This window comes from Pogoniulus pusillus, chromosome 21 (genome assembly GCF_015220805.1).
Source record: "Pogoniulus pusillus isolate bPogPus1 chromosome 21, bPogPus1.pri, whole genome shotgun sequence".
NCBI lineage: Eukaryota > Metazoa > Chordata > Aves > Piciformes > Lybiidae > Pogoniulus > Pogoniulus pusillus.
In genome coordinates, this window is record NC_087284.1 from 10640472 (window position 1) to 10662087 (window position 21616).

Genomic DNA, 21616 nt, shown 5'->3' on the forward strand with positions numbered 1-21616 from the left:
TTTTTGGATGAACACTACTCCAGGTTATGTTTTCTTGTAAGTAAATTAATGTTTCCACACGGCATGACTGATTTTCGGGTGCAACATCTGCCTCAGCTGTCTCTTCTTGTTTTGACAAGAAAGAACATGGCAATAAATCACTGTAGAGGAGAGAAAAGAACAATTTCTGGCAGCTGAGCGTAAGAAATGCATCTAAACAAGCGGGGCCTGACAGCATTAGTGGTGTTTTGGCAGAACAGTAGAAGACAGGGAAAGATCAGAAAAAGTATACAATGGTGGGGGTGGGAGCAACATCTGGAGATCATTTATTCCAACCCCCCTTCTAGAGCAGGGTCACCCAGAGCTGGGCTGCCCAGTATCACCACCAGATGGGCTTAGAATCTCTTCAGAGAAGAAGACTCCACAACCTCTCTGGGCAGCCTGTTCCAGCGTTCCAGCACCCCCACAGGAAAGAGGATTTTCTTCATGCTCAGGTTGAACTTCCTGTGTTCTACTGTGTGCCCATTGCTCCTTGTCCTACCTCTAGGCACCACAGCTGGCACATTAATCAATCACATCAGCCAATTAATTATTTTAAAGTTTTTCTAAGGCCATTTGCTGGTACAAAGAGACCTGCATTTTCTCCAGACGATTTAGTTTGTCATTCCCAACAGAGAAGGGAGATCAGGGAAAGGAGAAGATCTACATGTGAAAGCAAAACTGATTCAATGAAGCAGTCAAACAAATACCAATGCTAATATAAAGGTATAAAGTTATACTCAGCCTATAAAAACAGCACTCACAGTGAACAGGAGAGCAGTCCTCAAGAGAGAGAAGAGGAAGAGGATTAGAGAAGCCCAAACAAGAGCAGAAGCCCACACAGGAGGCTCCTTCTTCAACAAACTTCTCTCTTTACACTGAGGATGACATTTCAGGTTTGGAATACTTCTGTAGCCAACTCAGGTCAGCTGCCTTGCTGACTTCAAACTGGTAATGGCCTGCAGCCCATGGCTCACCAAGGCTTCTGCCCCAGCAAAACCAGGATATACAGACACAGCAATGCTTTCCCTCCATTCCTTAGCATCTCAGATGTTCAACATACTGAAAAATGAAAGGGAGATGCAGCACACATTCCAGTTTTGTCATTCCACACACGAGGCAGGGAAGGGAGGATATTGGGAGGAGCTAGCATTACACCTGCAAGTAGCAGGGTAGAGACACGATCATTTCATCACCTCTTGCTGGCTATCATTCTTATCTAGGACAAATCTTGCAGTCATCATCCATTTTAAGTGGCCTATGAATGCAAGTAGATAGTTGTGCAAGACCTGTTTCAGTGTCTCAGCACCCTCACTAGAAAGAACTTCTTCCTAACATCTAGTTTAAATCTCCCCTCTGCCAGTTTAAACCCATTAGCCCTCGTCCTGTCATTACAAGACCTTGTAAATAGTCCCTCCCTAGCCTTCTTGTAGGTCCCTTTCAGATGACAAGATGAATGAGGCACAAACCATGCTGCTGCTCTGGCAACAGAAAGCCTGAAATGCAGAGGGCAGAGAACCTCAGAAGTCTCCTCAGTAGTCCTTTATCACAGCACTGATGAATCCACGGCATCACAAAGTCTCAGAGTCCCACTTACAGCAGCAGCAACTAACAGAGGCTTAGAGTCCCTTACAGAAGAAGACACAGAATCACAGAAACATCCCGGTTGGAAAAGACCCTCAGGATTACCAAGTCCACCCCATACCCCTACTCTTGAGCACAGAGTAACCACCAGTGCCCTAGTACCGCTGGCCACACAATTTCTGACACAACCCGGGATGCCGTTGGTTCTCACAGTATCACACAGTATCATCAGGGTTGGAAGAGACCTCACAGATCATCGAGTCCAACCCTTTACCACAGAGCTCAAGGCTAGACCATGGCACCAAGTGCCACGTCCAACCTTGCCTTGAACAGCTCCAGGGACGGCGACTCCACCACCTCCCCGGGCAGCCCATTCCAGTGTCCAATGACTCTCTCAGGGAAGAACTTTCTCCTCACCTCCAGCCTAAATCTCCCCTGGTGCAGCCTGAGGCTGTGTCCTCTCGTTCTGGTGCTGGCCACCTGAGAGAAGAGAGCAACCTCCCCCTGGCCACAACCACCTCTCAGGTAGTTGTAGACAGCAATAAGGTTTTCTTGGCCCCCTGAGCACCCTGCTGGCTCTCTCTGGCTGTCAACCAACACTGCAGATTCTTTTCCACCAGGCATTTTTCCAACCACTCCTTCCCTGTGTAAGTCTGTCTCCTATCGGAGGTATCCCAAGCTGGAGCAAAACAGTGTGAGTCAGAAGAGCAGCAGCGAAAAGTAGTTAAAAGGCTCACCTGAACCCCCACTCCCCATCCCCAGGGAGTCAGAAGTGAGGCAGGCACAGGCTGCCCAGAGGTTGTGGAGTCCGCCTTTGGAGGCACTGCAAGCCCTGCCACGCGTGTCCCTGTGCCGTGCAGCTCGGGTGATGCTGCTGTAGCAGGGGGTTGGACTAGATGACCTGCAGAGACCCCTTCCACTCCCCACCTCGCTGTGACTCCGAACCGGGGAAGAAGGGGATGAGCTGCGTTCGTCTTGCTTTATTTCTGACTTTCCTGTCGTGTTCTCGATTGCCAATAAACTGCATTAACCTTCCTGAAGCCGAGCCTGTTTAAGGCGTGCAACCGGCCGTTACAGATCTTTACCCCCGCGCAGCCGTCGGGGCCCCGGCTCAGGCCCTGGCCCGGGTCCCGGCTGCCCGTCACCGCCGGCGGGCGGAACCTCCGGGGCAGTCGGCACCTCCGGGGCAGTCGGCAGCGCCGCGGCGGGGAGGGCGGCCCAAGGTCGGAGGAAGGGGCTGCTGGGCGAGGCCAGGCTGGGCGGCGCTGCTGCGGCCCCCGCTGCCCGCCGATGGAGTACGACTGGCTGGGCTTCGGCTACGCGACGCTGGTGGCGGCGGGCGGCCTCGTCGGCTACGCCAAGGCGGGTAGGTACCGGGGAAGCGGGGACGCCCTGGCCTTGCCCGCAGCCCCCTGCGCCGCCCGGCGCGGCGGCGGGTTCCCGGCTAAACTCCCGCCCTGGGGGCTGGCGGAGTGCTGCCGGCGCTTGGGGCACCGCCGAGTGCTGCCGCCTCAGCCGGCGCTGTGCGGGGCGCGGGGGGTGATGTGATCCCGGCCAGCCGTGCTGAGGCCTCGGCATGGCAACGGTGCTCGGCTGACTTCTGCACAGTATGGTACTGGTAACCGAACTGCCCCTGTGTCTTCTGTTTGGGTTGTTTCCGTGGGTTAATGAGAGGCTGAGAGGCCTGGGGCTGTTTGGCCTGGAGGAGGGTGAAACGGGAGGGGGTCGTATCAATGCATGCCTGTATCTGCAGGGTAGGGGAGCGAGTGGATGGGGCCAGACTCTTCAGTGATGCCCAGCAAGGCAGTGGGCAAGGGACAGTGGGCGCAGGCTGGAGCGCGGGAAGTGCCGTCTGAATGCGAGGGAACGCATCTTTCCCGTGACGGTGACACACGGAGTACTGTAACAGACTGCCCAGAGGAGTCTCCTTCAAGACCATCAAAACCTGCCTGAACGTTGTGATCCTGTGCAGCCTGCGCTGGGTGACCCTGCTGCAGCAGGGGTGTTGAACGAAGTGATCTGCAGAGGCCCTTTCCAGCCCGCACCGTGCTGTGATTCAGTGATGTTTTGGTTTTCAGTAACAGAAGTGTGCGAGCACTTGTGTTTGATTTGCAGAGAAATTTCATCTGTGTTCTTTCACTGACTGCTTTACCTTTTTTATTCCAGGCAGTGTCCCATCACTAGCTGCTGGTCTTCTCTTTGGTGGCTTAGCAGGACTAGGCGCTTATCAGCAGTCCAAAGACCCAAAGAATGTGTGGCTTTCCCTTGGTAAGTCTGCTCCACACCCAAGTACTGAGTATTAATGGTAACAGTGGGAACAGCAACCCTCTTTCTACCACGTTTCAGCTGATCTGTGCCCTGCCCTTTTGCTTGTACAAGTGCTTTAAATGGTGGCAGGGCTTTCCCGCCTGCAGCCCCGGGGTATTTGTGTAAGAGTATGCTGCCTGGTTCTAAAACCTAGGCTGTCCTCAAAGGCAGAGTTGGTGAGAAATACTAATCTCCTCTTCCAGAACTGATACCTTGTTAAACTAATGAAGACACGGGAAAACGTTTGGTTGTGAAACAGCATTTTTAGCCTAGGGGGATGCAGTAAGCATTTTGGCAATAGTGACTGTGACAAGCAGTGTGTAGCTTTATGAAATACTGGTTTGCACAAGCTTCTCAGAAGACCAGTGTGTGTTAACATGCACCATGCATTGTGGAAGCAGTCTAAAGTATGTATGCTTGCCTGGAGTAGATGGGACAAGATGTTTTGGTGGGTTTAGCTTGCAGTTAACCCTTTAGGTGAAGGATAAAATGACAGTAGAAAGTATTAGAAAGCAGTAGGGATCAGGTAAACCTCAGGGACTTCTGTCATTACAAGACTTTAATAACTGGTTAAACCAGTATCTGCCAGGAACTGATCTTGCCTTCGGGAACCAGGTTAGCCTGGATGACTTCCTTCTAGTTCTGTAACTATGCCATAGCACTGTTAGTGTTAGGCCATTGTAACATTACAGTGATGTAAGACTAAGCCAATAGGACTTCATCATGTAAAGTGCTGAAAAGCTTTATGAAGCCTCTGGTTTACACTGCAGAGCACCAAACTGCCTTATCATTAAGGAATGAGATGTAAACCACAGCTCAGTGTGAAGCAGTTTCCATTTGTGAACTGTCTCCTCCACTTTAGCATTCTGGGCTTGCTCAGTCTGCAGAGGAGGGGACTGAGAGGAGACATTCTCACTCTCTACACCTACCTGAAAGGAGGTTGTAGCAAGTTGTGGGTTGGTTTCCTCTCCCAAGGTAACAAGTGACAGAACAAGAGAAAACAGCCTCTTGTGCCAAGTGAGGTTTACACTGGCTATTAGGAAGAATTCCTTCACTGAAAGAGTGGTTAAGTGCTGGAATAGGCTGCCCAGGGAAGTGGTGGAGTTGCCATCCCTAGAGGGATTTAAAAGCCACTATACCATGTGCATAAACCCCACATGGTTTAGTGGTGACCAGGCAGTAGTGGGTTAACAGACTTTATGATCTTAAAGATCTCTTGCAACCAAACCAATTGTGTGCCATGGGAGTGGCTGTGTACGTCCAGCATGTGTTTTCAGCATCATCACAGAAGGATCAGCAGCTGCTGAATATCCTGATGTGGTGTATGTAGTGCTTTCAAAGTGGGCTGCTTGAGAGTGGTGTTATGGCCCAGTCACTGTTTATCGGTTTCTCCTCCGCCTTATTGCAGTATGCATTTGTGGTTCCCACTGAACTTTAGGATGGTCATGGTACATCATGGGTAGAAATCCAGAAGTACTGGCCCAGAGTATGTTTAGAGTAGCTTTTGCCTTGTCTGATGCAGGCAAACTTGAAGCTGAGGAGGATATTGATACCTTCACCTGTGTTTACAACAGCCCTGTAACTTTTCTGTGAATACTGATGGATTTTTTTCCCTAGACTGAATTAAATAATTCAGAGTTGTCCTTAAAATATTAATTGGCCTTTCAGTTTAATATCTTTGATTGCTTTCTATTCACTAATTCATACTTTCAAGTGAGGTTGTTTTATTTCTCGTTGCAGTGTTTAGTGTCACCTTCCAGTGCAGAATGTCACAGAGAAATGGGAACTGTAACTATATTTGCCTCTCACACAGTGAACTTTGTCCCAGATTTCTGGTAGTTTTGAGCCTATCTGTATTCAAGGAAATAACCACTCTTCTACAAATAAGAACTTGAGAGAAGAGTTAGTGATCTGCCCAGAGGTTATGAGTTATTAGACAGTAGTCTAAACCCTGATGAGATTTACTCACTTCTGAGCAGTGGAGCATGCAGAACTGCTGAGAGGCTTACAACAGCTCTAGCATTGGCTGAAAGTAAGTAAAATATTTGGGTGTGCTCCTTTGCAGAGAGGAGGGTGGTGTTCCTGTGTCCTGCAGACATCAGCCTTTTTAGTTGGTACTGCTAGATCTCCCAACTGTTGCAATGCTGCACAGGTATTTTGACTGGTTCTGTCTTGATTTCCTCTCAACAGTGGCATCTGGAACCTTGTCTGCTGTTATGGGAATGAGATTTTACAACTCCAGAAAAGCAATGCCTGGGATAATTGCTGGTGCCAGGTAGTTATCTGTCTTTTGTTCTCATCCATAGTTCTGAAGAAACATTTCATTTATTAGTGGGGATTATATGGTTATGTAGTTAAATACCCTGAAAAATGAAAGCTGGTGGAGTTTAGCTGTATGAAATTCTATGAGTTTTCTTCCTTCATGTTCTTGATGGGATTTTTGCCTCAATCTCCCTCCCCTCTTCCTTTCTATAACAACTCCTTGTTCAACAGTTTACTGATGGTTGGACGGCTTGGATTTGTGATCATGGAGAAGCCTCTTAAGCCATAAATCTGCATCAAGTCACTTGTATGAAGATACGTGATTGAGAAGCCTGAAAATGCAACTGCCTAACTGTGCTGTGTAAAAGTGGGGAAGAACTGCTGTCTGTGTGCTGCATTTTTCATATCAGTCCATCAAACACAACCCACATGCATTAGGATATCAAGAGCCGCCCCTGTTGTGTCCTCAGTATGGTATTTGTCTTAACACTTATGCACTGTGAAGCAAGAAAAGAAGAGTATAGCATTAATTTAGCTTCCCTCCCTGCAGCTCACTGTAGGCAAAGGCCTCTTGGTGCTTGTGTGTAGACAGTTGCGGGATTGAAACTTAAATGTAGACCTGGACTTGTCACTCTAAAATCATCTGTACCTCTAGAAAAAGGGGAGAGAAGTTGCTAATTTGTCACTAGTAATTAATACACCAAATGCACTTACTATGTTACTTCTCCCTTTCCTTGCCAGCTTATCTGGTCATAATGTTTGTCAGTCAGGGACTTTGTTCTTCCACCACCGTGTGTTAGAACCTGGTCTTGCAAAACACAATCAGGGAGCAGGTTGTGAGAGTTCTGCTGTAATGCAATGAATGCAAACCTGTTACTTGCAGATCACTTGTAAGCAAAAGTGCTCAGCTAGACATAGTTCATTTCACTTCTACAGATTATTATTAATCAATCAAAAATATGCTGAAGTGTAATTTGCATTTAAAGAAAATTAAAAAGTTATTTTAAATAAACCAACTAATTATTGTTCTTTTCATTCAACATTCACCTGGGCAATTTGGGTAACTGGTGCCTTTCCCTCAGAAGCATCTGGATCCATACATGGCCACTAATTGTACAAATCCTCTTTATTCCATTCCCTGAATCTAGTAACCTGTAAATGTACAAATCCCATCAACTGGGGGCAGCTGTAGAGAACAAAAGCACACAGACCAGATAGTCAAGACAAATGTTGCATTGAAGTTGTTTGGGTTTTCTGTTTGTTTGTTTTTTTCCTGAGAAGAATCATCTATTTTAGGTTTGAAAATAAGCCCTGTCAAAGTTACTGAAGACCAAAGGGCTCAGTTAATCAGGCTTTGTCCTCAGCTGGTTCCCTTGATCTCCAAAATAATTCTAAATATAAACCTGCCCTACAGAAGTAAGCCTGGGAGCTACACATGGATAGTAACATACCACTTTTCTGGTCTAATTTAACTTAAATCCCCTTCTGTACCAATCCTGAGCTGCATTTTACTCAACCTCTTTTCGTTGTTAGCTGGCACTGGGAGAGATAGTGCAGTGGGGGTGATTGGTTAGATTCTGGACTTGCTCAGATTTCATTAAACATCAGGAGGGTGACATCTTGTGTTTTTCCTTCCCTTCTTCCTTGTTGCAGCAGAACACACACAGTAATGACCGTGTAGTGCTCAACACAGAGCTGGTTCAGTGGCAGCAGCCAGCAGTGCAGTCTGAATCTACCCATTTCTAGCTTTGTTCTACTCCCCCTAGTCCTTTCACTACGTGACATCGTAAAAAGTCCCTCTCCGGCTTTCTCACAGGCCCCTTTCAGTACTGAAAGGCCACAATAAGGTCACCTCATAGCCTTCTCCTCTCCAGACTGAACAGCCCTAACTCCCTCAGTTTTGGTTATAAAGGTTATGTCAAAGCTTTTTTAATATTCAGTAGTATATAAGGACAGCATGTTTCTTCCAGCCACATTTCATGCCATCAACAGTACCTGTTTCTGCTCCAGATGATGTAAGGATATGGCAGCTATGGACACATTTTTAGTTAATTCCATGACCAGACTGCTTTAACTAAGTTAATGACATCTATTACTACAGAAGAGTGATTATAAGAGGTTTTTATAATTAAACAACTAGGTAAGTTAGACAGTCTGAGGTCATCCTTTGTTGCCATAGCCAACCAGAGATAAATTAAGAGACATGTAAATAGCACAGGGACATCTGGTTGTACTAAGGAAATGACAAATACTTAAACCTAGACCAATGGCAATTGAATTAAACTCTCTAATGCATTATTAACCAAATACCTCTATATAGCTCTTCCAGTATTAAAGAAGTATTAATTTTCTAGTATTAATTTTCTTTAGGTGCAATTTTCATAGCAAAGTACTTGACTTTTTTTGGTAAAACTGGTTTAAATTAAATGGATTTCCAGTAAGTTAAAGTAACCCATAGATTCTGGCACATTTACGTTTTCATATGCAGTTACAAAAGCCATACAAATAAAATGTGTCTTTTACAATGCTTAAAATGATCATTTACATCTTTTAAGGAATATTCTCATTTTGTATTTTTAAGAGAGAAGGTTTAAAATAACTACCAAGTCTAAAGCATCTCTTTTAAACCATAGAGGTAGCCTAGCTGAACATCCTAAAACTAATTTACTGTACATACAGCTGTATGGAAACCAGGGAAGGTACTGAAAGAACATACAAACAGTGAGGTATTGCATTGCCTGTTTTCAGGTACCTAAAAGTGACCTTTAAGATCTAAACCAGAAAACAATGTCTTAAGGAACAGCTAAATATCCTTCCTCACGTAGCTTATTCGTCCTTTGCAGTTAAATTGCCCAATTAAGTCATGTAGAAGCATCAATTACTGGTAATTTGCACCTTTTTGTCTAACTCACTCTTAAAATGACTGGCAGGCTGCAGTGATTCAGGCTTCTTAAAAATGTCACCCTGACACTCTTCTGACAGGACAGATCTCAAACTCCAGAAATCTGTGACCAAAAACAGTCCAAAGTTATTTATAGTGGTAGTAGCATGGTAGATTCTAATTTTTAGGCTGCACTACAGCCTAAATCTACAGTTTTCAGTACTTGTTTGGCTGTTTCCCAATATGTCATTCTATAGCCATGTGTGCCCATGTGGGCGAGATTTTACAGCCTCCCTGTGTAGTATCTATCAGTGGGTTGCTTATGTCCTACTACAGTGAGTCAAGTTGTCATTGCACATCACAGATCCTTAGGTAACTCTTAAGTACAAGTGAGTTCTGAAATCTTTGTAAGAGTGTGATGTTCTTCACAAAGCCTGATTTCTGCTTTTGCTCTCATCCTTCTGGTAACAAGCAGCCTGATACCTGAAAGCATGGTGCTGCTCTGTTTTAGCCCTGCTCCTTGAGCTCCTTGTGCTTCAAGCATATGCCAACAGTGGATGCTGCACTGGGCAAACAACTGTAGCCTTTTAAGAATATGAGGATAGGAGACCCATCCATAGAAACACACTGAGTGAAATCTACTCAGGAGTTTTGGCAAGATTTCTTACACAATACTTCAATAAATTCGACTTTACAGCCAGCATTTTTTGTGCTATTAATACAGCTAATAGCACACAAGGTCTGTTTTTCTAAGTTACTACTGCACAGTCTTAGGAATAAGTGAGAGCAAGCAGGCATTTCAGGTTTCCAGTGCTGGAGAACTGAACACAGCTTGCAGGACATCTTTCCAGGATGGCATTTTTTTATCTGTTTCCTCCGTATTTGGCCACCCAGTCTGTTCTTCCATGTACTGGCTGAATTGCTGGTGGGCGAGTTAACACACTCGTATTTCTTGCTCCTGAATTCAAAGCGGGACCTGGTAACTGAGTACGAGCAGCTTTTGTTTTCCAGGAGTAATCTGAAAGGAACAAGAAGTCAGAATTAATTATGAATGAAAAGGTACTCCTTTACAGATAAAAGAATCAGAGCTTAAAGATGATTTGTACTGAAGAGTGCTTTGGTCTCTGATATGCTGCCTATGCTTCTTTTCAGATAAGGTTAATGCTTCCTGTAGTTTGTGTACCTTATTAGTAATTCTCATCTACTGGATGCTGCTTTTTCAGAAATCCCTTGAGAACACATGGAAATTCAAGGGGAAATGTGATGTTTCTGTCTACAACTATTTCCTACTTCACAACTGCTACGGAATAAAGTGAATCTAATTAAATCCCAGGCGTCTGCCTTAACGCAGAAAGGAGCTCCCTCAGGCCATCTAGTGGACAAGCAGTGTAACTGACCGCAAGAACTTTCTCTTCCAGTTCACTTAATGCTGTGTTATTGCTAGTTATTTCTAGATCTAGTTATTCCTTTGTATAATGTTTCCATGACCGTTGCAAAAGAACCTGATTATTATTAAAAAATAGTTGTCAGGGGTGGCAATATTAATTTTGAATAAAATTTTCTCACGTTCATTAATTGCCCCCTACATTACACACCAGTAAACCACATCCCCCAGCATCTACAGGCTTTCTGTACACTTGCAGGAATGGTGAATCTGCTTCCCTGGCCAGCCTGTTCCAGGACTTAACCACTCTTTCAGAAGTAAACATTTTTTCAAGATGTCCAGACTAAACTTCCCCTGGTGCAACCTGAGGCAGTTTTCTCTTGTCCTGTTGCTTGTTACTTGAGAGAAGAGATTGACTCCCACCTCACTACTAAAAAGAAAAGAACTTCCTTTGAGGGAGGTGTAGAGAATGAGTTTTGACATTTCCCTCAGATAAGTGTATCTTTTGTACTACATTAAATAATTTATATCATTAAAAACCTTAACAGAACAAATGAAGAGTGCAAAAACATTTGAGGGCATAACTTATTTCAGTTTGGAAGGGGTCACCAAAAATGTTAATGTTCAAGTATTGACAGATAAGAGATAAATCCTGCCATTTGCTTCATTCTTATCCCTCTTCCCACACAAGTCTGCAGAACTTAGGCTAAATAGCATTCTTGTTCTTCTGCAGGACATGGAAGAGTCTCCTAATTGACCTCAATCTGCCAGCCAGCCTTTCTGACTTTTACTATGAATATTCCATTTCTGATTACAGATGAACAGTGATTTTATTTCTCTTTGGATCACCATATGTAATTCCTTTCATTTTGCCTTATTCACAGCAGTCTAGAGATAGTTGTAGATTTTGGCTTCCTGTGAACTTCTTGATCCACATAGTGTAACAAATCAAAACTCTGCCTGTTCTTTTTCAGCAGTGACTTGGTAAGATAATGAAGTGCAGCACCAGTGTTCCCTGGTGGGCTTATGATTAAACTCAGACTATGCATACATCTAAGTGTATGTAATGTGTGTGCTACCTCCTTCTTTCCCTCCATCTCTTCTCTGAAGTTATTTGCAAGTTCCTAAGAATAGGTAACTCAAAAGACTTACTCTGGAAGCAGAATCACAAAAATCACCCAGTTGGAAGAGACCTCAAAGATCATCCAGTCCAACCTTCAACTCAGCATTGAAGGGTCAACATTAAAACATTTGCTTCTGATACACATGGCAAAAGGATGCTCCTTACCTGATACAGGTGCACCAAGAGGAGCTAGCTGTATCCTCTGTCCTGCTGGTCCAACTTCTTTTTTGTGAAAGGAAGGGATATATGCTCCTGATGGGTTGTAAGCAGCACCAGTCACAAAGCCAGGGTTTCCTACTGAACAGAGTTTTAGTATTTTCACTTGCAGTCAGAAGAGCCTTGCTACTTTTAATAGGCATTTCCAAATACATTTGCAGCACCACAAGAGTACTTAGTTCTTTGAAAACTCCCTAGTGCTTGTCTACTGAAAAAAAGGTATTTAATGCTTTGCTTGGTTTATTAGTTTGACTCTTCATAACACTTAACATATTCACTAAGTTGCAGTCCCATTACAGCTGATATGCAATTCAGCAGGAATAAAGACAACAGAGCAGGATGAATGTACTTTGCATTAAACTTAGACCACATAGAAAGGTTTACACCAACTTTTAGTGCAATGTAGGATCTTATCTTTTGTTTACAGCTACTTGCTTTATTAGAATCTGTTTTAAGCCTTGCAGTATTTGAAAACTAGTTCTCAAGAGTACTCTTGTGCTCAGCATGTTTGGCCTAAATCTACCTAAAACAATTAAACCAAACTTCTCTTGTGGGAAGTGGTGCACCTCTTTAAGTTGACTTTGCTGGTTTCACACTTAAAGACCTGCTTTAAAAGTCAGACCCACCTTGTTTAACCCTGGCTATAATTCTGTTGTGCTTAGTTTCAGCCCAGATCTTTCTGTAAAGCTGCAATACCTTGGGAATGTTGACATGACCATCCTCATGTGGAAGCTGAGAAGCATTGTGCATTGACACAAATTGATACTGAAGGTACTCAGACTCCCTGCTCCAAAACAGTGTCTTACTTTTTCCATGTCTTTCATCACTTGGGACAGTATTAAAATTGTGCTGGCACCATGTCCAGAGAGGAATGCTTCTTGCCAGTGGTGTGATTTTGTATTCAGTATTATTACATTTCTGAACTACATGGACCCACACAGTAGTTTTAATTTGATCTTTATCAAGTGTAATAATTTTTATTACTGTAATCTTCAGCATGGTTTCAACAGTAGTTGCAGTAAAACACACAGTATCTGATTTGACAGTTTTTCTGTCTCCTAAATCTCTGCCCTCAGAGATTTGCTCTTCAAACAACACTCCCAATTCTTCTGTGGTCATTTCAGTTGCAGTAAGACTTATCACATGGGCAGGTCACACCAGATAAGGCAGCAATGGTGGGATGGCAGGTTTTACAGCAGCTGTACAATCTGTGTTTAGATACAAACTAAGCTGCCTGGAAATTTGAGTTTCCACTCTTTTATGCTAAGGTAAATGCACTAAAATCTCTGCAAACAATACTGGAAAATCAGAATGCAGTCAGTGGCGCAAGTCTCAGGTGCTGTTAGAAACAAGCAGTCCTTCAGGAGAGATGCTACTGCTTTAGTATTGCTGCTTCACCATGAACCAGCAACAGTGCAGTGACATCTTGTGAATTATAATTAGGGCAATAAAACATTCTCTCTTTTAAAGCACAAGATGTGCCAAGAATCCAGAAGTAGTCACAATGAAGACAGTAAGGTTTGCAAAACCAGACTGCAACTGCAGCTGAAGTACATGATCATCTGGAATCTTCATTAGAAGCACAATTTTTGCAAGAACATCTAAAACATGATTGTGCAAAGAACCAGGCTATAATTGCCATCAATTACCTTTTGGATCCTCTAATTTTTCATTCAATCTTTCTCTGCATGATAGCTTTTCAATAGGTATAATTAAGTTCTCATCTGTAGGCAAGGAGAATGAAAGGAAGAAAAAAGTTGGAAGGACAGAATTTTAGAAAGTTTATGAAGCATTTGGCTGGGTGATGTAAAAGAAATGAAGGAAAACAAACCAAACAAGAAAAAAAAATAACAACTGCTGTAGGTGAACCTGCCTTAGTAAGGGGAGTAGACCAGATATCCAGTGGTCACTTCCAACATCCTCCACTCTGTGCCTTTTATTGCTAAAATGTCTCATTCCTATTTTACCAAGCAGGAAATGTTACTCTAGTTACTTCACAAGGTCCTTTCTATAAACAGAATAAACATGTGATTGACCAACCATGCAATCACACTCCAGTCACAAATACACAAACAATAAGTTTAAGCACTTGGGCACATCTGCAAGGCTCACTGACCACAACTTAGCAATTCTTCCTAAATAAAGCAATAAAGGACAGTGTTGTGCATGAAGGAAAACAGAAAAGCCAATGAACTAAACATGGTTATTTCAACAGTCACCAGCACAGTGTCAACTTCCAATCCTATCACTATGAGCAAGGAAAACACACATCATTTACCTGTGTGGTATTTCCATCATCTGTGCTCCAGCTATCCTGGTTTCATTGTGTGTCTCCTTTTGGAAACAGCTCATGGCCTTTCTGTGTCTAATTGCCTTGCAAGATTATTTTATGACTACCTTAATTAATTCTGAGGAACCTAGATACTATTATTTCAAAAAGGTACATATAGTGACTGCTTAAACAAATTTGTTCCAGTCCATCCAAATTCTGGTAGGTGATGTTATTTTTTCCACTTCCTAAAACCTTTCACATGATGTCAGATAAACAACATACAGCTCAACTGGCTTTTAGAGAGAAAAATCAGATTTGTTGCCCCTGCAGAATGGCTACTAAAGTTCCGTCAAGCAGGAGAATACCTTCTGTGTGTAAACAAACCTTCTGAAATTCTTTTGGTACAAGACTAAGTGGTTTATTACCATTAAAGTATTTGGAAGTGACTCACATTAGATGGACAATGGCTGCAAAGCTGTTAACAAGGCAACCTCCTGTAAACAGGGTCATGGGACACTGCACTTAGAGTCCAGGGCCTAGTTCAGGTCTAAAGAGAGATTTTAGTGTGGAGTCTGATGCTTCCCTCAGTGAAATCTTAAATAAGGCACTTAACTAGTCTTAGTCTTCACTCCATAAAATGCTGGCAATATAATGAAAGGCACCTAACTCCCAAGTTCCTTACTCAAGATAAGGGAACTTTTCATAGAATCATAGAATTGTTTTCATTGGAAGAGACCTCCAAGATCATCAAGTCCAGCTGTTAACCCAACACTGCCAGGTTATTTATGTCTCTCAGCCATCTATCTACATCTCTTTTAAATCTCCCCAGGGACTCCACCACTTCCGTGGGCAGACTGTTTCAGAGTTTGACAACTGTTGCTGTGAAGACATTTCTCCTAATACTCAACCTAACCCCCTCTCCTGGTGCAACTTGGGGCCATGTCCGCTGATCCTGTTGCTGGAAGAGACCGATGCCCACCTTACTCCCATCTCCTTTTAGGTAGTTGTAGAGGGTAAGGTCTCCCTTGAGCCTTCTCTGGGCTAAGCAATTTCAGTTCCCTCAGCTGTCCCTCGTGCAGCAAAGTATTTAGGGCAAGGCTGGAGGATGATTAAAAGCCATGTTTAGAATATTGGGCAATACTTCTATTACGCATTAGACACCACACTCGTTCTGCTATGTGAGACTGCTGCTGGAGAGTGTGCCATGGCACACTGACCAGGCAGTAAGGAGGTCAAACTATCTGCTTAAATTAGCACAGCAAAATAATGGTCTAAGAGGATTATGGACACAAGTTATCTTGACAGAACATTCTAACAGGGGCTGGTCTAAACTTGCTTTATACTCAGAAAGCCAAACACACAGTTTACATACAAAGAAGTTATTTTAAGTCTGTCATTAAAATGAAAAAAGGTACAAGTTAGTCTAGCATCTAATCCTGCAACAGAAGTTAAACCAGATGGTCTACTAAATTAACTGAAGTAGGATGAGATACAGTGTGACATGTTTTAGTGACACTTTTACCTGTAGTATTTCTATTGACAGTCACCGCTCCTCCAGCATGTGCCAGCGGTTTAGAAAACAACTGGTTGTTCCAGGTTCCATGGGGTCCTTCTTTATTGACTGTTGATAGAGAGACACTCTTTGGGTTTACACCTGATAAAAAACAAATTACAAAAAATGTTCTAGATTTTCAAACCTAATTTAGCCAAAAGAACACTGAACTACTCGTGGTATAATGTGAACACCATTCATGGACAAGAACAACGCTCACCAATTCTCCCGTTGTGACAGGACAAGGGCTGATGTTTTTAAACTGAAAGAGTGTCAATTTAGACTACATCTGAGGAAGGAATTTTTTACACTGATGGTGGGGAGACACTGGTACTAGTTTGTCATACTTTGAGCAGACAGAAGTGCCATAGTCTAGTTGACTGGCTAGGGCTGGGGGATAGGTTGGACTGGATGATCTTGGAGGTCTCTTCCAACCTAGTTGATTCTATGATTCTACCTCTTTCAGAAGGGGTAAAAGAACCACCCTCCACACACAGGATTGAAGTAGAAATTTAAAATGGAAGTACTATTTACATATATACAGCAATACAAAATGCACAAATTCAGAGTCAGCCTTGGCCCAGTCCTGCCACCTGACATTACAACAATCGCATTAGGCCAAAGACCTCCCTCCAACCAGGCCTCAGTTCCCCAGGCCTCAAATGCCCTCCCTCCTCTCTTCATACATCCCTACCCAGGCCCCAGGAAGCAACAAAAAATAGCTCTGCCATGGCCTAGCCAGGCTGCAAACCTCCCCCATGTCAAACCTGAAGTATGGGACCTGCGCCTTCAGGAAGGGAGAAGAGAAGGGGCAGATGCTGACTTAGCAGCTAGTTTCATAGGGAAGCAGGAATTACAAGAATGAAATATGATTTCTGGTGTGCTCCTCTTGGACCAATCTAGCCCTTTCTGGAGGACCTTACGGAACAATGTGTTTTTTTTAATGGCACCCAGCTTCAAATGATCACAAAGTTGCCCAGAGAAGCAGCAGATGCCCTCATCCCTGCAACCATTTCAGATCAGGTTACACAGAGCAAACACTGGCACAAGTTGCCCAGAGAGGCAGCAGATGCCCTATCCCCAGAACCATTCCAGGTCAGGTTAGACTGGGCTGTGAGCAACCTAATCTAAATAAAGATGTCCCTGCTCACTGCAGGGCGTTGGACTGCATGACCTCTAAAGGTCCCTTCTAACCCAAATCATTCCAAGATTATACCAAACTACAAAAAATAGAGGCACTGATTTAAGAACAATTCTATTATTTCAAGTGAACTCGTAAAAGCCTTTTTAGTACTGTTACTTGCTGGCTATAAACCCATAATCTCTTTATTGATATTTTTGACTGTCAAGACAATCAACAAACATTAAAAATAGCTGTCCAAAACTAGGGTTCTGAAGGCTGAAAGAAACTATTCCTTCTTCAAGGGGTAAGTTAAAAAGTAGGGCATGAGGTTCTTGTTACTTCAGCGTGTCATAAGCATTAGAAGAGTTAATAGGATTACACAGCATGAAAACTGCTCCCAGATCTAATAGTAACAGAACTGAAGTTAATAAGGATAAAGAACACTCTCTTAAATGCTGAAATGAATTCTTTTTTACATTGATGCTTTCCTTATTGAAAACTCTACTAAAATTGAAGAGACATTAAAAACAAGCTGAAAAGAAGATAAGAAATACACAGAATAAGAAACACCAGATTTAGACTAAGCTATCTATTTATTTAAGATGACTGCCTTGGGAAGGGAAGGGAAGATGTGAATTCCTACCAGTGTAAGCAGCTACTATTCCTCAACACTTCCTACCAAGGTAATTAGCTCTTTACATTCAAAACTCCCCTGAAACTCAGGACATCACAAAACTTAAAATTATGTTTCTTAAATATATTGAGAGAGATATTAAAATATACATAGGTAGTTTCTTTAGTCCTCTGAATCACTTGCTTAGGGGTCAATCCTAGGAATGCAAGAACTGTTGGGTTCATATTACTGAGAGTTTTACACATTACTGGTCCTGAGAGGACCTGTGAACTTCTATGGTGTAGAAGCAATATTGAGCTTCCTTCCACATTTACAGAGTCAGGAATTTCTGCATCAAAGGTGATAAGACATGCTCTGGGATAGTCCAAAACTTGGAAATGGAGCCTGGTTTTGAAAAGCAGAATTTTCCAGTCTGAAATGTGAAGTTGAAATATCCTGTACATAGACAGTTCACAGCTTCTATTTTCCGTGTGTATTGAGCTTTATCCTTACCAGGCAGATATCTTGATTGTCTTAGATAGTACTGTTTTGCTGATGCATTTGATCTTCCAGAATCATTTCTCATCAGAACCTTATTTTCCCCTCCTGGCTGGATATAGCATGAAGCTTTTGGTTCTGGCAAACTGAAAAATGAAAATGCTCAAAACAATGTGACAAACAACTTCAGCTCAGAATACCATGAGCTGAACCTAACCTGAAAAGTACAGTGTTATTCTCTTATCCTACTTTCTTCAGTATGCATTCCTACATAAGTTAACAGCCAAAATCCATGCCTCACGAGAGCCTTGTGCCCAGATAGCAAAGAAAGCCAATGGCATCCTGGCTTGGATTAGAAATGCTGTGTCCAGCAGGGATAGGGAGGTGATTGTCCCTGTGTGCTCTGCTCTCGAGTAATGCGTTCAGTTTCGGGCACCTCATTATGAGAAGGATGTGGAGGTACTGGAGTGAGTGCAGAGAAGGGCCTAGGAATAAATCTTATGAGGAGCGACTGAAGGAACAGGGGATGGTGGGTTTGAAAAAGAGGAGGTTGGGGGGAGACCTCATCACTGTCTACAGCTACCTGAGAGGACATTGTGGAGAGGTTGGTGGTGGACTTTTCTTGCTGGTAATCAGTGATAGAACAAGAGGGAATGGCCTCAAGGTGTGGCTAGATGGGTTTAGACTGGTGACTTAACTTTTAGCACATCTGTCTTAGGCAATTTATACATTTATGGGACAGTGTTTACTTGAAAGAGACTTACCCAAAAGGAAATTCCTTGTTTTTCTTTTCTTTTAAGAGTGCAATGCTAGGCTTCTTTGAACATGACATTCCAAATTCAGTGTCACCCAAGTCATCCCAGCTATCCATAGCCTTTACCAAAGTCTGACCCCATCGTCTTCTGCAGCTTTTAGGACGTACTGCACCATTCTGAGGGTCACTAGCTACTTGTTTCTAAACAAGAAAAATAAAAGCTTCAATTAAATTCTAAAACCTTGTATTTTGCACTTAATTCACTTCCTCACTACTACTTGAGGGACATTTCTCTCATTGTGTTGTGCCTATTTCGGTCATAATTTCAGGATTATTTAAAGCACAAACCTTAATGTCAGTAAGTATTTTATTTTCAGTGTAGATCTACCAGACTGTCAACCTTCAACTGCTCAAATCTGCTTCACACAGTGAAGTTATCATTTTGTCTGCAGACTCAGTTCAGTGCTCAGCCTCTACTACTGGTATCTTGCTGAATTTACATTCTCAGTGGTGGTAGAGGAGCACAGTGGTGCAGAACATTCATGGCAGTCATGCTGTGACCCCAAAGAAAATACCACAAATAAAAGAAGTTCCTCAGGCCTTTCCTTAACACCCTCCTCCAAATAGATTAGTAGATTTGAAAACTGTCCTTTCATCTGACTGCAGTTTGTTTTCCAGTATTTTCTGAACACCTTTTTATTTCTTTGAAATGGACTTTATATTATAGCTCAAAGAGAGCAGGTGGGAAGCAAAGCAAAGATTACAACCCAAATTTTAATATTAATCTTGCTACAAATCTTCTTGTTCAAATTCTTACAAATTTAGGAACAGGATGAACTTTCTTAGGTATTTTTCTGCAAGTGAAGTTCTCCCTTTCCACTTCTCTCTTCTGTAGTAACAATAATTTTGTGAACGGTCAGTCCCTAACTATCTGTATTTCATCTAATAAAAAAGTATGTCAGTTTTCAAGGGATTGTCTGGTTGAACATAAACCTTAGTCAGATTTCACTACAACCACCTCAGTATTTATTGAGGACAACTTACTGGTGATGAGTTTTTAATAGTTGGAAAAAATGGTTGTGCCTGCGACTGCTGCTGCTTTGGTACTTGCTGGTTAGCTGTATTCTGAGGCAGCTGAATTTGCTGAAGAGGCTGGTGGTTAACCTTTGACAGGGGCTGTGGTTGTGTTTTATCTGGTACATCAGGTGAAGACAGAGGTTCTGGCTTGGATATAGCTTCCAGTTTAGGTAAAGTTTGCTTTGGTTCTGTTGGCTGAACTGGTTTAATAGGAGCCTGCTTCTCCAGATACTGTGGAGGAGGTCCTAAAACTTGACCAACTTGAAAGTAAGGGTACTTCAAAGCCTGGAGGAGAAGATATAACACATTACTTTAACTTCAAAAAGTTGAATTTGGAAACCTCATAAAGAATCTAAACAGGTTTCTAAATCATTTGAGCTAGTTCTACAGCATAGACACAAGATGGACACATAATGAGATCATAAAGGACTTTGCAGTATTAACAGGTAGACTCAATGATCTCATAGATATACAGAATTGGATAGGGAAATACCTCCAAGATTGATCCCCACTGTCAACCTCATGTAACATCGCCATATAACCATGCCCCAAAGTACCATGTCAACATGTTTTTGAACACCTCCCTGGGCAAGTCATTCCAATGCCTGAGCACTGCTTCAGCAAAGAAATTATTCCTAATGTCCAATCTAAGCCTTCCCTGGTGCAATTTCAGGCCATTTGCTCTTGTTCTATTACTTGATACTAGGGAGAAGAGACTGACCCCCCACTTCACTCCAATCTCCTTTCAGGGAGTTGTAGAAAGCAATAAAGTCTCCCCTTAGTCTCCTTTTCTCCAGATTAAACAATTCCAGTTCCCTCAGGTGCTGCTTCCATCACTTGTGTTCAAAGCCCTTCAGCAGCTTTGTTTCCCTTCTCTGGACATGATATAGTATCTGAATTCCTTTCTTGTAGTGAAGGACCCAAAACTGAACACAGTATTTGCAGTGCAGCCTCACCAGTGCCAGTTGCAAGGGCCTGGTCTCTTCCCTACTCCTGCCAGCCACACTATTTCTGATACAGGCCAGGATGCTGTTGGCCTTCTTGGCCATCTGGGCACACTACTGGCTCATATTCAGCTGGCCATCCACCAGCACCCCAGATCCTTTTCCACTGGGCTGCTTTCCAGCCACTCTTTCCCAAGCCTGTATTATTGCTTGGGTTTGTTGTGACCTAAGTGCAGCACTTGGTACTTGGCCTTATTAAACCTCATACAACTGACCTTGGCCTATTGATCCAGCCTGTCCAAAACCCTCTGCAGAGCTTTCCAACCCTCAAGCAGTCTAACACTTCCACCCAGTTTAGCACCAACTGCAAACTTCTTGAGGGTGCACTCAATTGCCTCCTCCGGATCACTGATAAACATACTAAACAGGAGTGGCCCCAACACTGAGCCCTGGGGAACACCACTAGTGATCAGCTACTGACTGAATTTAACTACTGCCCTAGTCTTAACTCAGCTGGCACCTGAGCCCCAGCCGTCCACTCACAACAGAGGGGCCTCTCCTCTGTTCCCCACCCTCTTCTTCCAGGTGGGCCAGGGAGAAAAAGACCCAGGAGGTAGAGATGTTAGTTAAGGACAATTTACTACTCTCTTGCAGGGATAGGAAAACAGAAATACAAGTGTATGCAGCAGCAAGAAAAGTGTCTGCAAGACAAACCAGCAAAAAAAAGGGATGCACCCCTGCACAGAAGGTGCCTCAGCTGCACTTGAGAACTGCTGCCATTGTACATGCTGCCATGTATATGCATTAATTTCTCCTTTTGGCTGTGACAACTGCTGCAGCTGCTTCCTTGACAACTCACTTGGGCAAAAACTGGCTATTTGCTTTCATAAAGGATCATAGAGTTTTCTGTGTAGAGATATACAGCACTGGATTACAGTCAGTCATTGTAACCACAGCTATGCTTGATAAAGTGTAGAGAAATGGCTGCTGTGCTTGGTACCATCTGCT

At 43.1% G+C, this 21616-nt stretch overlaps 2 protein-coding genes across 6 annotated transcripts in view; one reads left to right on the forward strand and one right to left on the reverse strand.

Moving 5' to 3' along the window:
* Nucleotides 1-2784: 2784 nt before the first annotated feature.
* On the forward strand, nucleotides 2785-7187 carry LOC135184801 (transmembrane protein 14C-like). The gene is made up of 4 exons (XM_064160896.1): nucleotides 2785-2968; nucleotides 3769-3870; nucleotides 6100-6184; nucleotides 6403-7187. Exons 1-4 carry the CDS (start codon nucleotides 2893-2895, stop codon nucleotides 6458-6460), a joined length of 321 nt encoding a protein of 106 aa, XP_064016966.1. The 5' UTR covers nucleotides 2785-2892; the 3' UTR covers nucleotides 6461-7187.
* A 92-nt stretch (nucleotides 7188-7279) lies between these two features.
* Nucleotides 7280-21616, reverse strand: part of MAK (male germ cell associated kinase) — a 32124-nt gene continuing 17787 nt past the window's right edge. For 2 of the 5 annotated variants that reach the window (XM_064160887.1, XM_064160888.1), the window contains 7 exons: nucleotides 19632-19949; nucleotides 18598-18788; nucleotides 17849-17979; nucleotides 15570-15701; nucleotides 13425-13499; nucleotides 11725-11856; nucleotides 7280-10070 (listed from right to left, as the gene is read on the reverse strand). In XM_064160887.1, coding sequence (XP_064016957.1) covers nucleotides 9916-10070; nucleotides 11725-11856; nucleotides 13425-13499; nucleotides 15570-15701; nucleotides 17849-17979; nucleotides 18598-18788; nucleotides 19632-19949 — 1134 coding nt within the window. In that variant the 3' untranslated portion in view covers nucleotides 7280-9915. The remainder of the gene's footprint in view (nucleotides 10071-11724; nucleotides 11857-13424; nucleotides 13500-15569; nucleotides 15702-17848; nucleotides 17980-18597; nucleotides 18789-19631; nucleotides 19950-21616) is intronic. The other 3 variants (XM_064160889.1, XM_064160891.1, XM_064160890.1) reach the window with 3 other exon arrangements.